We start from the raw sequence: 17,312 nt of genomic DNA on the forward strand, positions 1-17,312 counted from the left end.
AAATCTAGATATACATACAGAGTAACAAATACTTTTCCAGTGCTGCCAGTACATACCAGGAAAAAAGGACAGTTAATTATGAGGAGACGTGAAAGAGGCAATGCTCACAACGACATTGGCTATTTCTCTGGATGAGGAACTATGTAACAGCTCTTGGCCTTTCTATCAAGATGTTAGTGAGTTCTAACATTACAGATGGTTAAGGAGGTGTAAACATGAGTTAACCGAGGAGTTCAAGGTCATAAAATGATTTTGCCTACTCCTTATCTGGTTTACTTTCATGAAAATACAAAATTCAAACCTTGGCTTTCTCCACTTCACTGGGCGTTTCTTCAGTGTCTGGTAGACGAGCCATAGATGCCCTGTAGCTGCCAGGATCCTGTCTGAATGGGAAAGCAAGAGATACTACAGGATGCTCTAGTGGTATGGACAGTGGATTCCCAAGTTCTGATTTTGGGGTCTTATGAAGGAGGGTTCTGAGGAAAGTGAGGTATTTTCTACAAGGTTATGGGGAAAATGGCTCATATTAAACTAACAAGAAATAGTGGTATGCTCTTAACCTATGTTATGTTGATCTAATCAATTAATAAACTAGGATTTCTAGCTTGAGTTGGTCTAAATTTTGGATTTAGGTGCAACATTAAGCTGTAAATTTTAAGAATTAAGTGTACAAATAATTAATAAATTTCATTTTCCAGGTACAAAAAAATACATAATGTACAATATTATTTTGTCATGCCTAGTTATGGTATGAAGCATATTTTCTATTAATTTTTCTAGACTTTTCTTGTCGATATACTATATAACTGAAATCTACAACAAAAAGCTAATTGTTATGAAAGCTTTTTAAGTGAATTAACAAATATCAAAGAGATAATATATTTCTTAAAGATAATGAACAGGATATGACTTACTTGTACTCAGGGATGTTAAGAAGGGAGCCTCGGTAAAATATATCCTTGCGGTACAGGAGGCCTGAGCCATGATGAGAGGATGGCAGGCTACCAGTCTTGCCTGCTTGTAATCGTCCACTTCCCATTATACTTAACTGTCCTTGTTTTTCTGGTACTGGCAACACTGGAAAATTTTTGTTATTTTGTATACATGTCTAGAATTATAATTATTATTATTTTTTGGTAACCATAAGCTATGGTAATTTCAATACTTAAGGAAGAACAATTTCTTGAGATAAATACCAGTAAATTTCTCTGTGCTGTACTGTATGGGTATTCCATTCATTACGGAATCCCTGGTTACGGATTTTTGCCCTTAAATAATTTGGGTAAATTAAAAAAAAAATTTTATATTTGTTACTGAAATTTTTACCAAAATTTTACAAATAATATTGTGCGGATTCTCAAGGCAGCTGTGGTACATCAACAACGGTTTTGGTCTGTTTGATCTACAGCTTCTCTTTTCTGGGGCCGATACTCAAAACACCTCATCAGTTACGCACAGTAGCAGAGATACAGTACAATACGGTAACTGACAGACTCCTTACAGTCCCGTAATTACAGTCTCGTAAGCAGTCCGCAACTCTAGTGTTTACCCAGTAAATTCAGTTCTCTTGTCTGAAGGAAGATGGCAGTAGGTAGATGGCAGTGCAGGAGCTACGTAGTTGGCCAATAGTCGCTCAGTTAACAAAATCATCAACCAATCACAAGAGAAGGAGAAATCAGCTGAGATCGACGTACGTGATAGTTACTAGACGTACTTCAAGCGTCATTAGTGAAGATGGAATTATGTTTGAGTAATACTTGAGGATAATGGTTAACCACTGACCAATATATGCCAATATATACAGTCAACCCTCACTTTACGCGGTCCCACATTCCGCGTTTCCACGTTTACGCGGTGCCCTGCCAGAACCTAACGTGCTCACATTACGCGGTGCGTGAACCCCATTACGCGGAGAGTGTCCGGCGCGACGCTATTTTTAGATTCGCCCCACCCGCCTGCCTGCTTGTGCTCTCGCCTCTCCCTCCTCCTCCCTCCCTCCCACCTCCCTCCGCCTGGGCAAGCCGCGCGGTAAGGTTGCGCAGTGTGTGTCTTTGTTGCGTTATCACTGACGTCATATGACGTATCGGACTGTGATTGGCCATGCATCCCAATCCCCCTCTGCTGCTAGCTGTAATTGGCTTAAAGTATTATGACGTGTCCACCCGGGGGAGGGAGGGAGGGAGGAAAGACGATGCTTGACCTAGCCGCGGCAGTTTCATCCCTCCAGGCCAGAGAGTGTAAACATGTATCCATTGTTCTGGAAAAATGGCTTCCGCCGGACCACCGCCCCCAGAAAGAAACCTTTCCTTACCTGGACCCAGCGGCACTAAGCCAAAGAAGACACAACGTTCTTTAAGCTACGAGGTGAAGTACAAGATCATCCAAGAGTTGGAGAAAGGAACAAGACAGGTTGATTTGGCGCGCCAGCATGGTGTGAATGAATCTACGATTTGAACAATAAAGAAGGATGCAGCCAAGATAAATGAGCACATGAACATCACAAAGTCTACAGGTGCTTTTATGATCAAGTATTGCCACAACCAGGTGATTCTCAAGACAGAAAAATTACTTGTGAGCTACTTGGTGCGTCAGGCGCAATGGAACATGGCGGTGGACACGAGTTCAGTTAAGGAGTACGCACGTGAACTGTATGCTGCAGTGTCACGAAAGATGGGAATTACAGAGCCCAAACCCTTTAATGCTTCCTCTGGGTGGTTACAGAGGTTTAGAAGAGAAACAAGATCATCAATATCAACATTGGTGGTGAAGAAGCTAGTGCTGACTGTGTTGCGGCTAGGGAATTTCCTCCGTTTTTACGTGAGATTATGGAGGAAGGACAGTACACCGACGACCAGGTGTTTAACATGGACGAATCTGGTCTTTTTTGGAAAAAACTACCTTCCAAGACCTTCGTTGTGAAGAATGCCAGCAAGTGTCGGGGCCGGAAGTTGCAGAAGGAGAGCATCACCGTCCTGTTTACCACCAATGCCTCCGGTACCTGTAAGCTCAAGATATCGGTGATCCACACAGCACGCAAGCCGCACACCTACAAGAGCATGGACATGACCAAGCTAAATGTCCACTGGCTGACCGCACGTAAGGCGTGGATGTTCTCTACACTGTCCCTCTCCTGGTTTGATGACTGTTTCGTTCCCGATGTGAAGAAATTCTGTGAGCAAGAGAATGTGCCATTGAAGATTTTGTTGCTGCTGGACAACGCACCAGGACACTCGCCCCTACTGTTAGATCGTCACCCCAACGTAAAAGTGGTCTTCCTTCCTCCCAACACTACGTCTATATTACAGCCCATGGACCAAGAGTTAATCTGTAATGTAAAAGCTGCATTCTCTACTGAAAAATTCAAGCTCCTGAACGACTACACCAACACCAAGGAAGAGTTGCGTAACCTGAGTGACACCAACACCGATATCAAGAGCGAATACGACGAGGATCAACAGTTGGCAGAGCAAGAAGTACTTTTAAAACAATTCTGGAGAACATTCAACGTCAAGAAAGCTGTGGACTTCTTGGTGGAGGCATGGGATCAGCTGTCTGTAGCAACTGTTCGTCATGCATGGAGACATGTGTTGCAAGGCATTACGGGCGTTAGGCAGAGTAAATCTGTGACTGGTGAGGTTCAGACTGTTGCAGTAGCAGTGGACCTTGCCAGAGAAGCTGTGCAGAGTGTTACAGCTGCAGGCTTCTCCGAGACCACCAACGACGACATCCTTGAGGTGATAAGGGATTCTGATGTGACTTCCGACGAGATGGTAGATGATGATGACGTCAGTGAAGAGGCAGGTGGTGCGTCATCCCAAAAAGAACGCCGCTTATCCCATAGTAATGTTAGGGGGTGCCATCGAGTGTATCGAGAAAGCCAAGCTCCTCCTTTCCGACGACCCTGACGCAAACAGGTATGAAATCTTCACTACCCAGCTGTTGCAGACTATGGAGCCCTACATCAAGGTTTATCACGACAACATAAACACCAGCCGTCAGCAAAGCATAACAGAGTTCTTCGCCCGCAACCCACCACAGCCAGCCCAAGCCAGAGATAGTGACAGAGGTAGAGACAGTGATGATGACTTTGAGGGATTTGTCAGGGAGGCACTAGTAAGTGTGGATGACACCGATGAAGACTCACTTGAGGGCCAGTAGCCTGCCCTCTGCCTCGGAACCAGCCTCCATTCCCCTACGCCGACCCATCTCTTCTACTAACGTAAGTGTTAACCCCAGCCTTGTTTTTTCTAACCTAACCTTCAGTTTATTCTTCTCTTATTGACTGTTCCTTTCTATATTATGTGTGGGTGAATACCATCATAAAGTTAAGAGGTTATTTTTAGTAAAACGTACGTATTGTGTCGGGAAAAAGTGGAGTTTGGGGGTCGGCCCGGTCTCTATTTCAATTAATCCCATATGCTATGTTGTTCACTTTATGCGTTTCTCACTTTACGCGGGCCACCGTGGGTTGAATTAACCGCATAAAGTGAGGGTTCACTGTAATAAGCAGCTAATCTAAAATACTTTTCAACTTTCCAGTGTAAGGAGAGGAAGTAATATCTAGGAGGGGGTAAATTGGGGTAGATAAAATTCATGGGGTATAAAGCGAAAAGATGGAAATTCTTCCCATGGAAAACCCGGATTAGTGTTTGACAATAAAATACTTACATGGTTGGGACTGGGCCATCCTAGTTGCATCATCTGTGTTTTTCAAGTTTTGCAGTAAAGGCATGATGTTACCATGAGAGCTGATCCGCTGGATACTCTCTGTGTTATGACTCTGACGAACCAGGTTGGCATCACTGAAGTTCTTCTTCAATTCATCTGCCGCAATCTGATGGGTAATAGATAAATCAGTTAACTTTTCTAAACACCATGTATAGTCAGCCAAAGATCCAGCAACCCCAACCTGAGTCTTGCACTCCCAATTTTACGTGAAAATACTTGGTAAAGTAAGGCTGTATGTAATGGAGATTGTGATTGGTGGATCTATTTTTGGATCTATCACTGTCAGGATAAATATTAAACAAACCAAAGGTAACATTTTTATAATAGTAAAAAATTCATTGTTATTTAAGGTAATGAAAAGTTTCCAAATGTTCGTATATTTGTTTAAATAATGAAGAAAATTTGATGTGAGAATCTTGTGGCAGCTGTGGTTGTGGTTGAGTTGCCAATTCATTAATATAATTTTCTTCATTATTTACGAAAATATACGAACATTTGGAAACTTCTCAAGATCTAAAATAATGATGAATAGTTTTACAGAGTCCGAATCTTCGAGGGTTCACTGAATTACCACGTAAAATTGCAAGTACAAGACCCAGGTTGGGGTCACTGGGTCTTTGGCTGACTGTACAGTAGCCAAAACAACTATCTGTGCAGGTGGGGGTCAATAAGCTCCAAAATTTTATGTGTGACTAGTGACAGCCCTCATATACCAAAATTTATCGTCCATGGTCTCATATTGTTTCCTACAAAGTATGCACAGATTGCTGTTTTAGCAACTGTACATACGGTACAGTAATTAACTACATATACATTACAGTACTGCAGACCCTCATCAACCATGGATTCCAGGAATCCATGGCTTTTACTCTGTACAGTATACCATTTCACCAACCATGGGAATGAATTTCCAGTATCCACAGATTAGTGTGCCATCTTTATCCCTCCACAGTCTAATGTATTCCTCTGTAAATGTGAAGAATTAACAAAAATAATAGTAGTAAAAAAAAAAATATTGCATTGCCTTTTGGCAAACGTTTCACTAAGGACGCGAGAGACAGGAGCACGCTCCCCCTCACACTCCTATGATCGTGGGCTAACTCTTGCAGATGTAAGAAATGTTTATTCTCTTTATGTTTTTGATCTTATGATAATCATTCCTTTTATTTTTTTTCAGCACATTCTGTATGAAGGATTGTGTCTGCATGTAACAGTCCAAATACTTGAATAAAATTACGTATATAGGCAGTCCTCGAGTTAAAACCGTCCAACTTTCGATCATCTGCACTTACAAACGGGATCCCAATACCTATAGTACCCCCGTTTCCCAACCCTGGGGTCGCCAAGCATTTTTCTTGGGGTCGTGAAGCAGTTCTGCCACTTCATGGAAAATTCCCACAAATCTGTAGGAGAAATAGGCCTATGTACGTGGGAGGTATTTGAATGAAATGTGATGGATTTCGATATAAATCTGTGAGATTTTGTGGGAGAAATTAGCTAAGGTGCATGGGAATTTTTGTTCTTAGAAGTGGCAACACCGTCGCCAAGCCGTCCTACGGCCCTACGTGTATCATACAGGCCCTACGTGTATCATACAGGCTTAGTTCCCAAATCTGAGATGTTACCAGCATATATTTATATGTTACTACTAAAAACAAGTATTTGCTGGATTCTCAGGTCCATAAAATACTTATCTAATATTGGTTGAATAATTTGGAGATATTGTTAAATACTGCTGATAAGGTGGCGAATTTTTACGTGCGTGTTATTTCATTAATATAATGCAGTTACCGCCAACCCCCGCCAACCCTGAATCACACGTGTTTCCCCTCAGCCAGTCAACCACTCAAGCTGTGGTCGAATGGGAAAGTAACTTGTTCATCTTCTGATGGCAAGTTAATGTATGTTTACCTGTATAATACCCCGCTTTACGCGGTTTCACTTTCCGCGATTTCGCATTTACGCGGCACCTCACCAGAACCGGACTTTCACTTTATGCGATGCATCTACCCATAAACGCGCAGAGTGTCTGGCGCGACGCTATTTTTAGATTCGACCCTCCCGCCTTCTCCTGCTTGGGCAAGCCGCGCGGTAAGGTTGCGCAGTGGATGTCTCTGTTGCGTTATCAGTGACGTCATATGACGTATCGGACTGTGATTGGGCCATGTATCCTTACCTTCCTCCATTGCTAGCTGTGATTGGTTTAAAGTAATATGACGTGTCCACCCGCAGGAGGGAGAGAAGAACGATGCTTGACCTAGCCGCGTCAGTTTCATCCCTCCAGGCCACACTGTGTAAACGTGCATCCATTGTTCTGTAAAATGGCTTCCACCGGACCACCGCCCCCAGAAAGAAACCTTGCCTTACCTGGACCCAGCCGCCCTAAGCCAAAGAAGATACGACGTTCCCTAAGCTACGAAGTGAAATACAGGTTGACAACCCTTTATCTGAAATTCCGAAAACCGAAAAGCTCTGAAAACCGAAAAAAATTTTGAAGGGGGGGGAGGGGGGAGGCATTTTTTTTTTTTTTGGGTGGCAAAAATGTAATAGTAATAATAATTATAATAATAATAATTATTCATAGTAAATAAAACTTTTAATAAAAATACACCAAGATAAAAGAATAATAATAAAATTAATAATAACAATAATACTGTAATAATAAAATAATAATAATAATAAAGAAATACAAGAATGAAAAAAAGATCAAAAGTGAGAAACACGACCTAAACGTATGCATTATTATTATTATTATTATTATTATTATTATTATTATTATTATTATTATTACTACTATTACTATTATTATAATTTTTATTATATCCCCCCCCCACCCCTCCCTAGGCCCCGATGTGGGTCAGTGATCTATGCCCGGGTGGGCTAATACACATTTAAAAAAAAAATAATAATAAATAAATAACTAACCATTCTGAAAACCGAAAAATTCCGAAATCCGAAAAGCCTCTGGCCCCAAGGATTTCGGATAAGGGATTGTCAACCTGTATAAGATAATTCAAGATTTGGAGAAAGGAACACGTCAAGCTGATCTCGCACGCCAGCATGGAGTCAACGAATCTATGATTCGTACTATTAAGAAGGATGCAGCCAAGATAGAAGAACACATGAGAATCACAAAGTCTGCAGGTGCTTCAATGATCAAGTAGTGCCAGAACAAGGTGCTGCTAAAGATTGAAAATTTGCTGGTGAGTTACTTGATTCGTCAGGCGCGACGCAACATGGCTGTGGACACGCGATCCGTTCAAGAGTACGGCCGTGAACTGTACGCAGCAGTGTCACGTAAGATGGGAATTGCAGAGCCCAAACCCTTCAATGCTTCCTCTGGTTGGCTGCATAGGTTTAAGAAGAGGAACAAGATCACCAACATCATCATTGGTGGTGAAGAAGCGAGTGCTGACCGTGTGGCGGCTAGTAATTTTCCTCCATTCTTACGTGACGTTATGGAGGAAGGACAGTACACCGACGACCAGGTGTTCAATATGGGTGAATCCGGTCTATTTTGGGAAAAAGCTACCTTCCAAGACCTTCGTTGTCAAGTCTACCAGCAAGTGTCGGGGCCGGAAGTTGCAGAAGGAGCACATCACCGTTTTGTTTACCACCAATGCCTCCGGTACCTGTAAACTCAAGTTATGGGTGATTCACACAGCCCGCAAGCTGCACGCCTACAAGAACATGGACATGACCAAGCTAAATGTCCACTGGCTAACTGCACGTAAGGCTTGGATGTTCTCTGCTCTGTCCCTCTCCTGGTTTGACGACTGTTTCGTTCCAGACGTCAAGAAATTCTGCGAGCAACAGAATGTTCCGTTCAACATTTGTTGTTCCTTGACAACGCACTAGGACACTTGCCCCTATTGTTGGATCGTCACCCCAACGTAAAAGTGGTCTTCATTCCTCCCAACACTACGTCGTTAATCCAGCCCATGGACCAGGAGTTGATATGCAACGTTAAGGCTACATTCTCTACAAAGAAGTTTAAGTTCCTGAATGACTGTACCAACACCAAGGATGAGTTGCGTAACCTGGGTGACACTGATAGCGAGAGCGACGAGGACGAGGAAGAAGAGTTGGCAGATCAAGAAGTTCGCGTCAAACAGTTTTGGAAGAAATTTAACGCCAAGAAAGCTGTTGATTTCTTGGTGGAGGCATGGGATCAGCTGTCTGTAGCAATGATTCGTCATGCATGGCGGCATGTGTTGCAAGGTATCCCAGGTGGGAGGCAGAGTCAACCTGTGACTGGTGAGGTTCAGTCTGTTGCAGTGGCAGTGGATCTTGCAAGAGAAGCTGCGCAGAGTGTTACAGCTGCAGGGTTCGCTGAGACCACCAACAACGACATTATGGAGGTGATAAGGGACCCTGAGGTGACTGCCGACGAGATGTTAGAAGATGATGACGTCAGTGAAGATGCAGGTGGTGCATCATCCCGAGAAGAACACAAGTTAACTCATGGTAATGTTAAGGATGCCATCGAGTTTGCAAAGAAACTCAAGCTCGTCCTTTCCAATGACCCTGACGATCACCGCTATGAAGTCTTCAATAACCAGCTGTTGCAGACTATGGAGCCGTACATCCAGGTGTATCATGACAACATCAACACTAGCCGTCAGCATAACATCACGGACTTCTTCGCCTGCAAACCACCACAGCCAGCCCAAGCCAGTGAAAGTGACAGTGACGCTATGGACTTTGAGGGATTTGTCAGGGAGGCCCTGACAACTATGGTGGATAGTGATGGTGATTTACCTGAGGGCGAGTAATCTGCCCTCTGCCTCGGAACCAGCCGCCATTCCCGTATGCCGACCCATCTCTTCTACTAACGTAAGTGTTAAACCTAACCTAACCTTGAGTTTTTCTAACCTAACCTAACCTTACGTAAGTGTTAAACCTTTATTTTTTCTCACCTAACCTAATCTAACATAAGTGTTAAACCTTGATTTTTTCTTTTACCTAGTACAGTATAATATTCTCTTATTGATATTTCTCTTCTATATTATGTGTGTGTGCATACCATCATAAAGTTAAGATACTATTTTTACTACAAGGTACGTATTGTGTCGGAAAAGGTGGAGTCTGGGGGTTGGCCCAGTCTCTTTTTCAATTAATCCCATATGTTCTGTTATTTCATTTACGCGTTTCTCGTTTTACGCGGTACTCCGCGGGTTCAATTGACCGCGTAAATGAAGACCCAACTGTATATTTAATTTCAGATTCTTCAGTGATGTCCAGAAAGCGGGTGTACAGAGAAGAATTCCTTGACATTGGGTTTACGCTTATCATCGATCATGGGGTTGAAAACCTCAATGCGTTATGTATGGCGAAGTGCTCAGCCACGAATCGCTCAAAGAAAACAAACTTAGGCGCCATCTCCAGGGAAAACATCCGACGCTGGCAGAGAAAGGCAGCCAGTATTTTAAGAGGAAAGAAGAACAACTGAAGGATCAGCGGTTAGACACAGCAGTGTTTTCTGTTCGACAAGCAACAATTGCATCCTATCTGGTTGCAAAAAGAATTGCCAAGTGTAAACAGGCACACACAATTGGGGAAAATTTGGTGAAGCCAGCAATCCTTAATATGGTTCGCACTGTTATCAGAGATGATGCAGTGAAAAAGATTTTAACTATTCCACTGTCAAACAACACAGTTAGCCGACGGATTCAAGAAATGTCAGCAGACATCAAAGAACAAGTAATGGCTGCCATCAAGGAGAGCAGAAAATTCAGCTTGCAGTTGGATGAGTCAACTGACGTCAGTGACGATGCGTCGATGCACGGTACCAAGGGAAGAGCGACATGGAAGAGAACTTCCTGTTCTGTAAACAACTGGAGACGACAACAACGGGTGAGGATCTGTTCAAGTTGGCTGACAGCTTCATCAAGGAAGAAAACCTAAGATGGGATCATTGTTTCAGTGTGTGCTCAGACGGAGCACCGGTAATGCTAGGGGCACGTCAGGGTTTCACTGCTAGGGTAAAACAAGTCAATCCCGCAGTGATAGTGGTTGAATGTCTGCTTAACTCTGTGATGGAAGATGTGATTCAAATAGTAAACTTTATTCAATCATCAGCTCTGAATTCAAGGCTGTTCAACCAGATGTGCTCTGATATGGGGTCGGAGTATGAACACCTGCTTTACTACTCTGCCGTCAGGTGACTGTTTCGAGGGAAAGTGCTCCAGAGAGTGTTTGAAATGCATACACAGGTTGAAATCTTCTTGAACGAGAAGAAACATGCACTGGCATCAAGGCTTTCGGAACCAAGGTGGTTGCTTCAGCTGGCATATTTGGCAGATATATTCTCTGAGTTGAATTTGCTAAACATGTCCATGCAAGGAAGGGATGAAACTTATCTCACTTTGTCAGAAAAACTCAAGGCATTCAAGGCAAAGCTGAGATTGTGGAAGGGAAAGATTAAACGGGGGAAAACTGCGTCATATCCACTCTTGAACCTTTTTCTCGAAGATGAAGAAGACATTGCACTTCTGGACGTACAAAATATCATTGTTGAGCATCTTGAGAAGTTGAGTTATGAGTTCGACAAGTATATTCCAGGTGAAGAATTGCACGAGAAATACAAATGAGTGGGCAGACCCTTCGATGTCCAAGTCGAAGACCTCTCAGAAGAAGTCTTCCATTCGAAGTCTCCAAGAGGAGCTCATCGAAGTACAACATGATGAAACTCTCCGATTCAACTTTCAGCGACAGTCACTTGGCGTGTTCTGGACTGCTGTTAAGAAGGAGAAACCAGTCCTTGGAAGCGAAGCTGTGAAAGTGCTATTGCCATTCGCTACTACTTACTTGTTCGAATCCGGGTTTACCGCTCTGGCTCTCATCAAAACAAAAAGCAGGAATCGGTTGCAACCTGAACACGATTTGAGAGTAGCACTTTCCACGACTGAGCCACGACTGGAGAAACTTACCAAGCAGATCCAGGCTCAAGGCTCCCATTAGATGAGATTACACAACTCTGATTTCGAAGTTGATCAGAGACATTTTCATTTTTAGTTAGTCTTTGTGGGATGTGACAAAACAATAGTACAGTATTTCATCTCGACATTGAAGTACATGTTTCGTTAAGATTAAGCCTTCTTTAAAGTTCGTTTAAATGCGTATTACATTAATGAAAAATCATTATCTTGTTTACTAGAATAAAATTGAGCCATGCTATTTTTGCTTTTTTAGCATCCTTACAGTACATTTTTTTACACTGTCAATTCGTAAAATAATATGTATTTATAGTTATATCCCACACCCAGGAATAATATATATACTCTGTGTAATATATATATATATATTTTAGTGTCCTGGTGGCTCAGAGGTAGCGTTCCCCGGTCACAATTATAAGATCGTGGGTTCAAATCCTGGCGGGGTGAGGTGTTGATTATATGTAGAAGTCCGCGTGCTTTATTGGGCTAATGAAATATACATGGATCCTCGTGTTTCGAAGCCGGATTTGGTAAAACGTTGCTCTGATCACCTAAGAGGCACGGGTGGTCCCCATTTTTTTTTTTACGGGTATTAGCCCACCAGGGCACAGGTCACTGACCCACATCGAGCCTGGGGTGAAAATGTAGTAGTAGTAGTAGTAGTAATAATAATAATAATAATAATAATAATAATAATAATAATAATAATAATAATAATAATAATAATAATAATAATAATAATAATAATAATAATAATAATAATAATAATAATAATAATAATAATAATAATAATAATAATAATAATAATAATAATAATAATAATAATAAAATTCTGATAAGTAAAATAAAAAAAAATAAAATAAAAAATAATAAAATAATAATAATGATAATAATAATAATAATAATAATAATAATCACTGCAATAATCATAATAAAGAACCATAAAGAAATAAAATAAAAAAGATAGAGTGAGAAACAATATATATGTACTGTACATGTATGTTATGTTGTCAATGTTAAGAGAAACAATTGGGACCCTGCAATTGTGTGTAAATGAGGCAGAAAGTAAGATAAGCAACCTGGGACTTGGTCACAATTTTCGTGATGCCACATGGCAGCAGGGTCTACCATTAGACAACACATTATGCTTCCAATATCTTCCCAGGCAGTAGTACCTCCCTGTTTGGTAGCTGCCTATCTACCTACTACCTGCAAATTTGAGGTTCACGGCGCCATAAGCTTGTTGAACAGGCTTTGTGTGAAATATAACAGAGTCTAGTATATTAACCTTAACCAGTGGGGTCAGGGTCATGTCTAGAGGTGCATGATTGGGGTCGCTAGAAAAAAAGGTTGGTCCTATACATTCATCACAAATTTTTTTTAATTAAAATCCTATTTTTTACATGGTCAAAGAATGCTGTGGACATTGCATTGACATCATGCAGTAAGTTAGTCAGGCCAGGTAAATGACAGCCAATTAGGCTCCGACACGATAAGGTGTCCAGAGAGGTGAGGTGCACCTGGGGTACTTTTAAGTCTCTGACTTCCTCCACTTAATGTATTCTCTCTGGAGATGGACTCTGTGTAGCTCAAAACATTACAGTAATAAACAAATCTAGCTCAACCCTGTGTTTGTCTCCCACCTATCAAATTTAATAATGTTTAAATAACTCAAATAATTTAAAGACATAAAATCAATAAATAAAAAAAAAGAGACCAAAACTATAAATGTATACAAAATAAAGCAGCTGACTTCTGTGGAGACCTTTAAGAAACAACTTACAACTTTCTTTTTTGGAAAGGTTATGATCCTGAACAGAGTACTGTACAGTGATGGAGAATTCTAGGGTTTAGGAAGTATTAAAACTTAAGGGTACATATATAAATGATAGAAGTCGAATTGTCACTTTTTTTATCTTTTACTGAAGTGCAGTATTTCCTTTCATCCTCAAGTCTTTTAATTTGTAATGTTTCAAGCATTATTATTATTATTGTTATTATGATATGTACGTGTACAAGTTATGATCCCCCAGCTGTCACTGTGAGTAATTTTTGGTAGACATGATTATAATAATTATAATACTTTAACTTTTACCTTCTTCGCCACTGATCGGCTTGTTAGCCACTTGGGCTGTCGGTTACATCTCTGATGTGTACTGTTGGCACATACTGGGCATGCACTGGCTCATGAATACATCGGAACCGGCTCCAATTTTGGTCAAGTCTGGCCTTGAATGAACTCACACTCGGTGATTATAATACGGTTTAGCATTGGGATCTCTGTCAAGCTGTGAGGTGCATTGTTATTTTTCAACTTGCAATTTTGGGTGGATACCGTATACATAATTCTCTTCACCTTTTTTTACTCTGTTACATGCACAATGCACTCACAATCATTCATACAGAATGTGTAAAAAATCTAAAATAATTACCATATTATCATCGTTGAAGAGTGGTAAATGGTGTTAATTTTTTAACATTGATCAAGTGTATTGTAAACCCTCAATAAACTGGACTTCAATATAATGAAATTCACTTTTTTTTACTCTCCAAGGTGTGCTAGACTTCCCCTATTTATTGTAAATATTTAACAAAAATTTAAAAATCATGCATCAATCCGGACAGTGGGGGTCATGCGGCACGTGCCTCAATCTGAGTCCAGCATTCATATGTATAACCAGTACACTGTAACTCGCTACCTACACTCATTAAAGTGAAATTTTTATTGATTTGCTACAAACTTTTTCTGTTGTGATGGCTTCCTTACCCTTTCAACATCTCGTGTCACTACAGTAAAATTCAAGTTCGTACAGGTTAAGATTCTCTTATCCGAAATCCTAAAAACTGAAAACCTTCAAAATTCATGTTTTTTGGAGTGCCTGTAGTGAAAATTGAAAATAATTTCACGAGGCTTTTTATAAAGTTCCTACACGATGTGTGGGTCCCGACGCGCTGCGGAGGGTTACAAGCGTGACCTAATCTACCCTAACTGGGTCAGGGTGGTGGCTGTTGGCGTCTGTTGTTCTGCATTTATCACAGTTACTGTAAACAGCCGTGTATTACTCAGTGATTTTTTTTCTGTGGTTTGTCGCGTGAATATACAGTTGAAAATGTCGAAAACGACCTGCAGGAACCCCTATGGTTAACAGTGAAAGAAAAACAAGGAAGCGTTTATGCTTATCCAGAGCACAAAAAGTTGAGACACTGCAAATGCTTGACCGTGATATCAGTGTGAGGCCACTCATGGAGGAGTTTTAGTCAGAACGACCACCATTTATGACCTGAAGAAAGAAAAAGACAAGTTGTTAAAGTTCTATGCTGAAAGTGATGAGCAGAAGCTTGTGAAAAATTGAAAAACATTGCATAAGGTGAAACATGAAGGTCTTGATTGTGTTTTGAAAGAGTGGATTCGTCAGCATCGGAGTGAGCATATGACGCTTAACGATATGCTGATCATGAAACAAGCAAAGATTTATCATAACGAACTTAAAATTGAAGGTAACTGTGAATATTCAGCCGGCTGGAAGCAGAAATTTAAGAAGAGGCATGGCATTAAATATTTAAAGATTTGTGATGATAAAGCTTCTGCTGATCATGAGGCAGCAGAGAACTACATCGACGAGTTTGCCAAGATCATTGCTGATGGAGATCTAAAACCAGAACAAATCTACAATGCCAACACTAACTACAGCTGATGAGTAGGCTCCTCCAGGAGTTAAGGATGTCAAAGACAGACTGACTGTGCTGGGATGTGATAATGCAGCAGGCATGCACAAGTGTAAACCTGCTGTGATAGGCAAGAGCAAGCAACCCCGCTGTTTTAAAGGCGTGAGTAATTTACCAGTCCATTATTACGCCAACAAGAAAGTGTGGATCACCAGGGACCTCTTTTCTGACTGGTTCAATAAACATTTTGTATTAGCCACTCACGAGCACTGCCGGGAGGCTGGTCTGGAAGACGACTGCAAGATTTTGTTATTCCTTGACAATTGTTCTGCACATCCCCCAGCTGAAATTCTTGTCAATAATAAGGTTTATGGCATTTACTTTCCCCCAAATGTTACTTCATTAATTCAGTCATGCAACCAAGGGATCCTTAGAGCACTGAAGAGCAAATTTAAAGACAGTTTCCTGAATAGCATGTTGGCAGCAGTGAGCAGAGGCGTGGGTGTGGAGGGTTTCCAAAAGCAGTTTACAGTGAAGGATGCCGTCTACGCCACTGCTAGTGCTTGGAATGTCATTGGTAAGCACACCCTTGCGAATGCCTGGCACAACCTCTAGCCGTCAACTATGTTCGATGACGATGAAAAAAATGTTGACTTTCAAGTATTCCATGTGACAAGTGAGAAAGAAATGATATCAAACCTCTTTACTTACGCAAAAGGTATACCCTCGGATGCTGTCAAGAAGCTGGAGAAAGCTGACATAGAAGAAGTTCTCAACATTCATAATGATGCTCCAGTTGTTCATTCATTGACTGATAGTGAAACAGTTGAAATGGTTCAGAATCAAGGTGATCGTGATGCTAACAGTAAAGATGAAGGTGATATAGTTAACAGTGGTAAAAGAGACCATACAGTGAGTTCTGCTATAACGCGTGTTTTGATAACGCGAATTTGCTCTAACGCGATTTATGAATAGAGGAACGATATTTGTATAACGCAAACGCTTGTTTGCTGTAACGCGATTTTTGCTTACTATTTCTCCAATTTTGTGGTATTAACTGTGAATATGGTAAAGAAGAATATCTCCAAGAAGCGTTCTGGTGATCGAATTCCCGGTGATGATCGTAAAAGAAAGGATATAACACTTGAAGAGAAGCTCGATGTTATCAACCTCAAAATCACCCTTCTCCCCCATCAAGTTATATTCACATTTTTTCAAGGTAAAGCGTTACATTTACTGTATGATTTTATTATTAGATATAAATGTAACATTTATTTAGACTGTGCTATCCTTTGTGTTAAGCTAACTACTAATTTTTTTTCGATTTCGAGTAGTAATTTGCACCTAACCCTATTTTCTCCATAAGCCCTGTTATTTCTATTACGCGATTTTCTATAACACGATATTTTACAAGAACACAACTATCGCGTTATAGCAGAACTGACTGTACACAACATGGTGAAAATGTCAGTTTATAAGATCAAAGAGAGATTGATATTCCAAAAAATATTGTTAATGAGGCAGATGACGCTAGAAGAAATATTTAAGAAAGTTATCCTCATCCCTAGAGCATTAATGAATGAAGGTAAGACAGAAACTGCACTATGGTAAATTTCAGGGGCAGTTACAGGTAGGCCTACAGTAGTAGTAGCTTACCTTTCTGATGGTTATATAAGCATCTTTTTCTTATTGTTTCATGCACAAAATTATTAAAAATATTGCATTAAACTACCTGCAGTCCATATGTATCCATATTTGGCAAATGAGATACTGTATACGTACATAAATTTCGTGCTTAGACTCGGACACAGTCCCCTCTGGGTGAAGTACCTGTACCCTATTATACAGATATACAGTGTACAGGTATCCCCAAATCAAAAAAAAATCTAGAATCCAAGACACATTCAGCCCCAAGGATTTCGGATTAAGGATTCTCAACCTGTCCAGTTAAAATTAAATAAAGTTTGCTAAGCGAAAAGA

At 40.8% G+C, this 17,312-nt stretch overlaps 1 protein-coding gene across 1 annotated transcript in view; it reads right to left on the bottom strand.

Moving 5' to 3' along the window:
* The window catches only part of LOC121875260 (monocarboxylate transporter 12-like), a 118,086-nt gene that overhangs the window by 21,551 nt on the left and 79,223 nt on the right, over positions 1-17,312 (bottom strand). Inside the window, exons 6-8 of the mRNA XM_042379720.1 lie at positions 4,669-4,834; positions 915-1,077; positions 302-383 (exon numbers count right to left, since the gene is read on the bottom strand). Of these exons, the coding sequence (XP_042235654.1) occupies positions 302-383; positions 915-1,077; positions 4,669-4,834 (411 nt within the window). The remainder of the gene's footprint in view (positions 1-301; positions 384-914; positions 1,078-4,668; positions 4,835-17,312) is intronic.

Source organism: Homarus americanus, unplaced genomic scaffold (genome assembly GCF_018991925.1).
Source record: "Homarus americanus isolate GMGI-L3 unplaced genomic scaffold, GMGI_Hamer_2.0 scaffold56241, whole genome shotgun sequence".
Classification (NCBI taxonomy): domain Eukaryota; kingdom Metazoa; phylum Arthropoda; class Malacostraca; order Decapoda; family Nephropidae; genus Homarus; species Homarus americanus.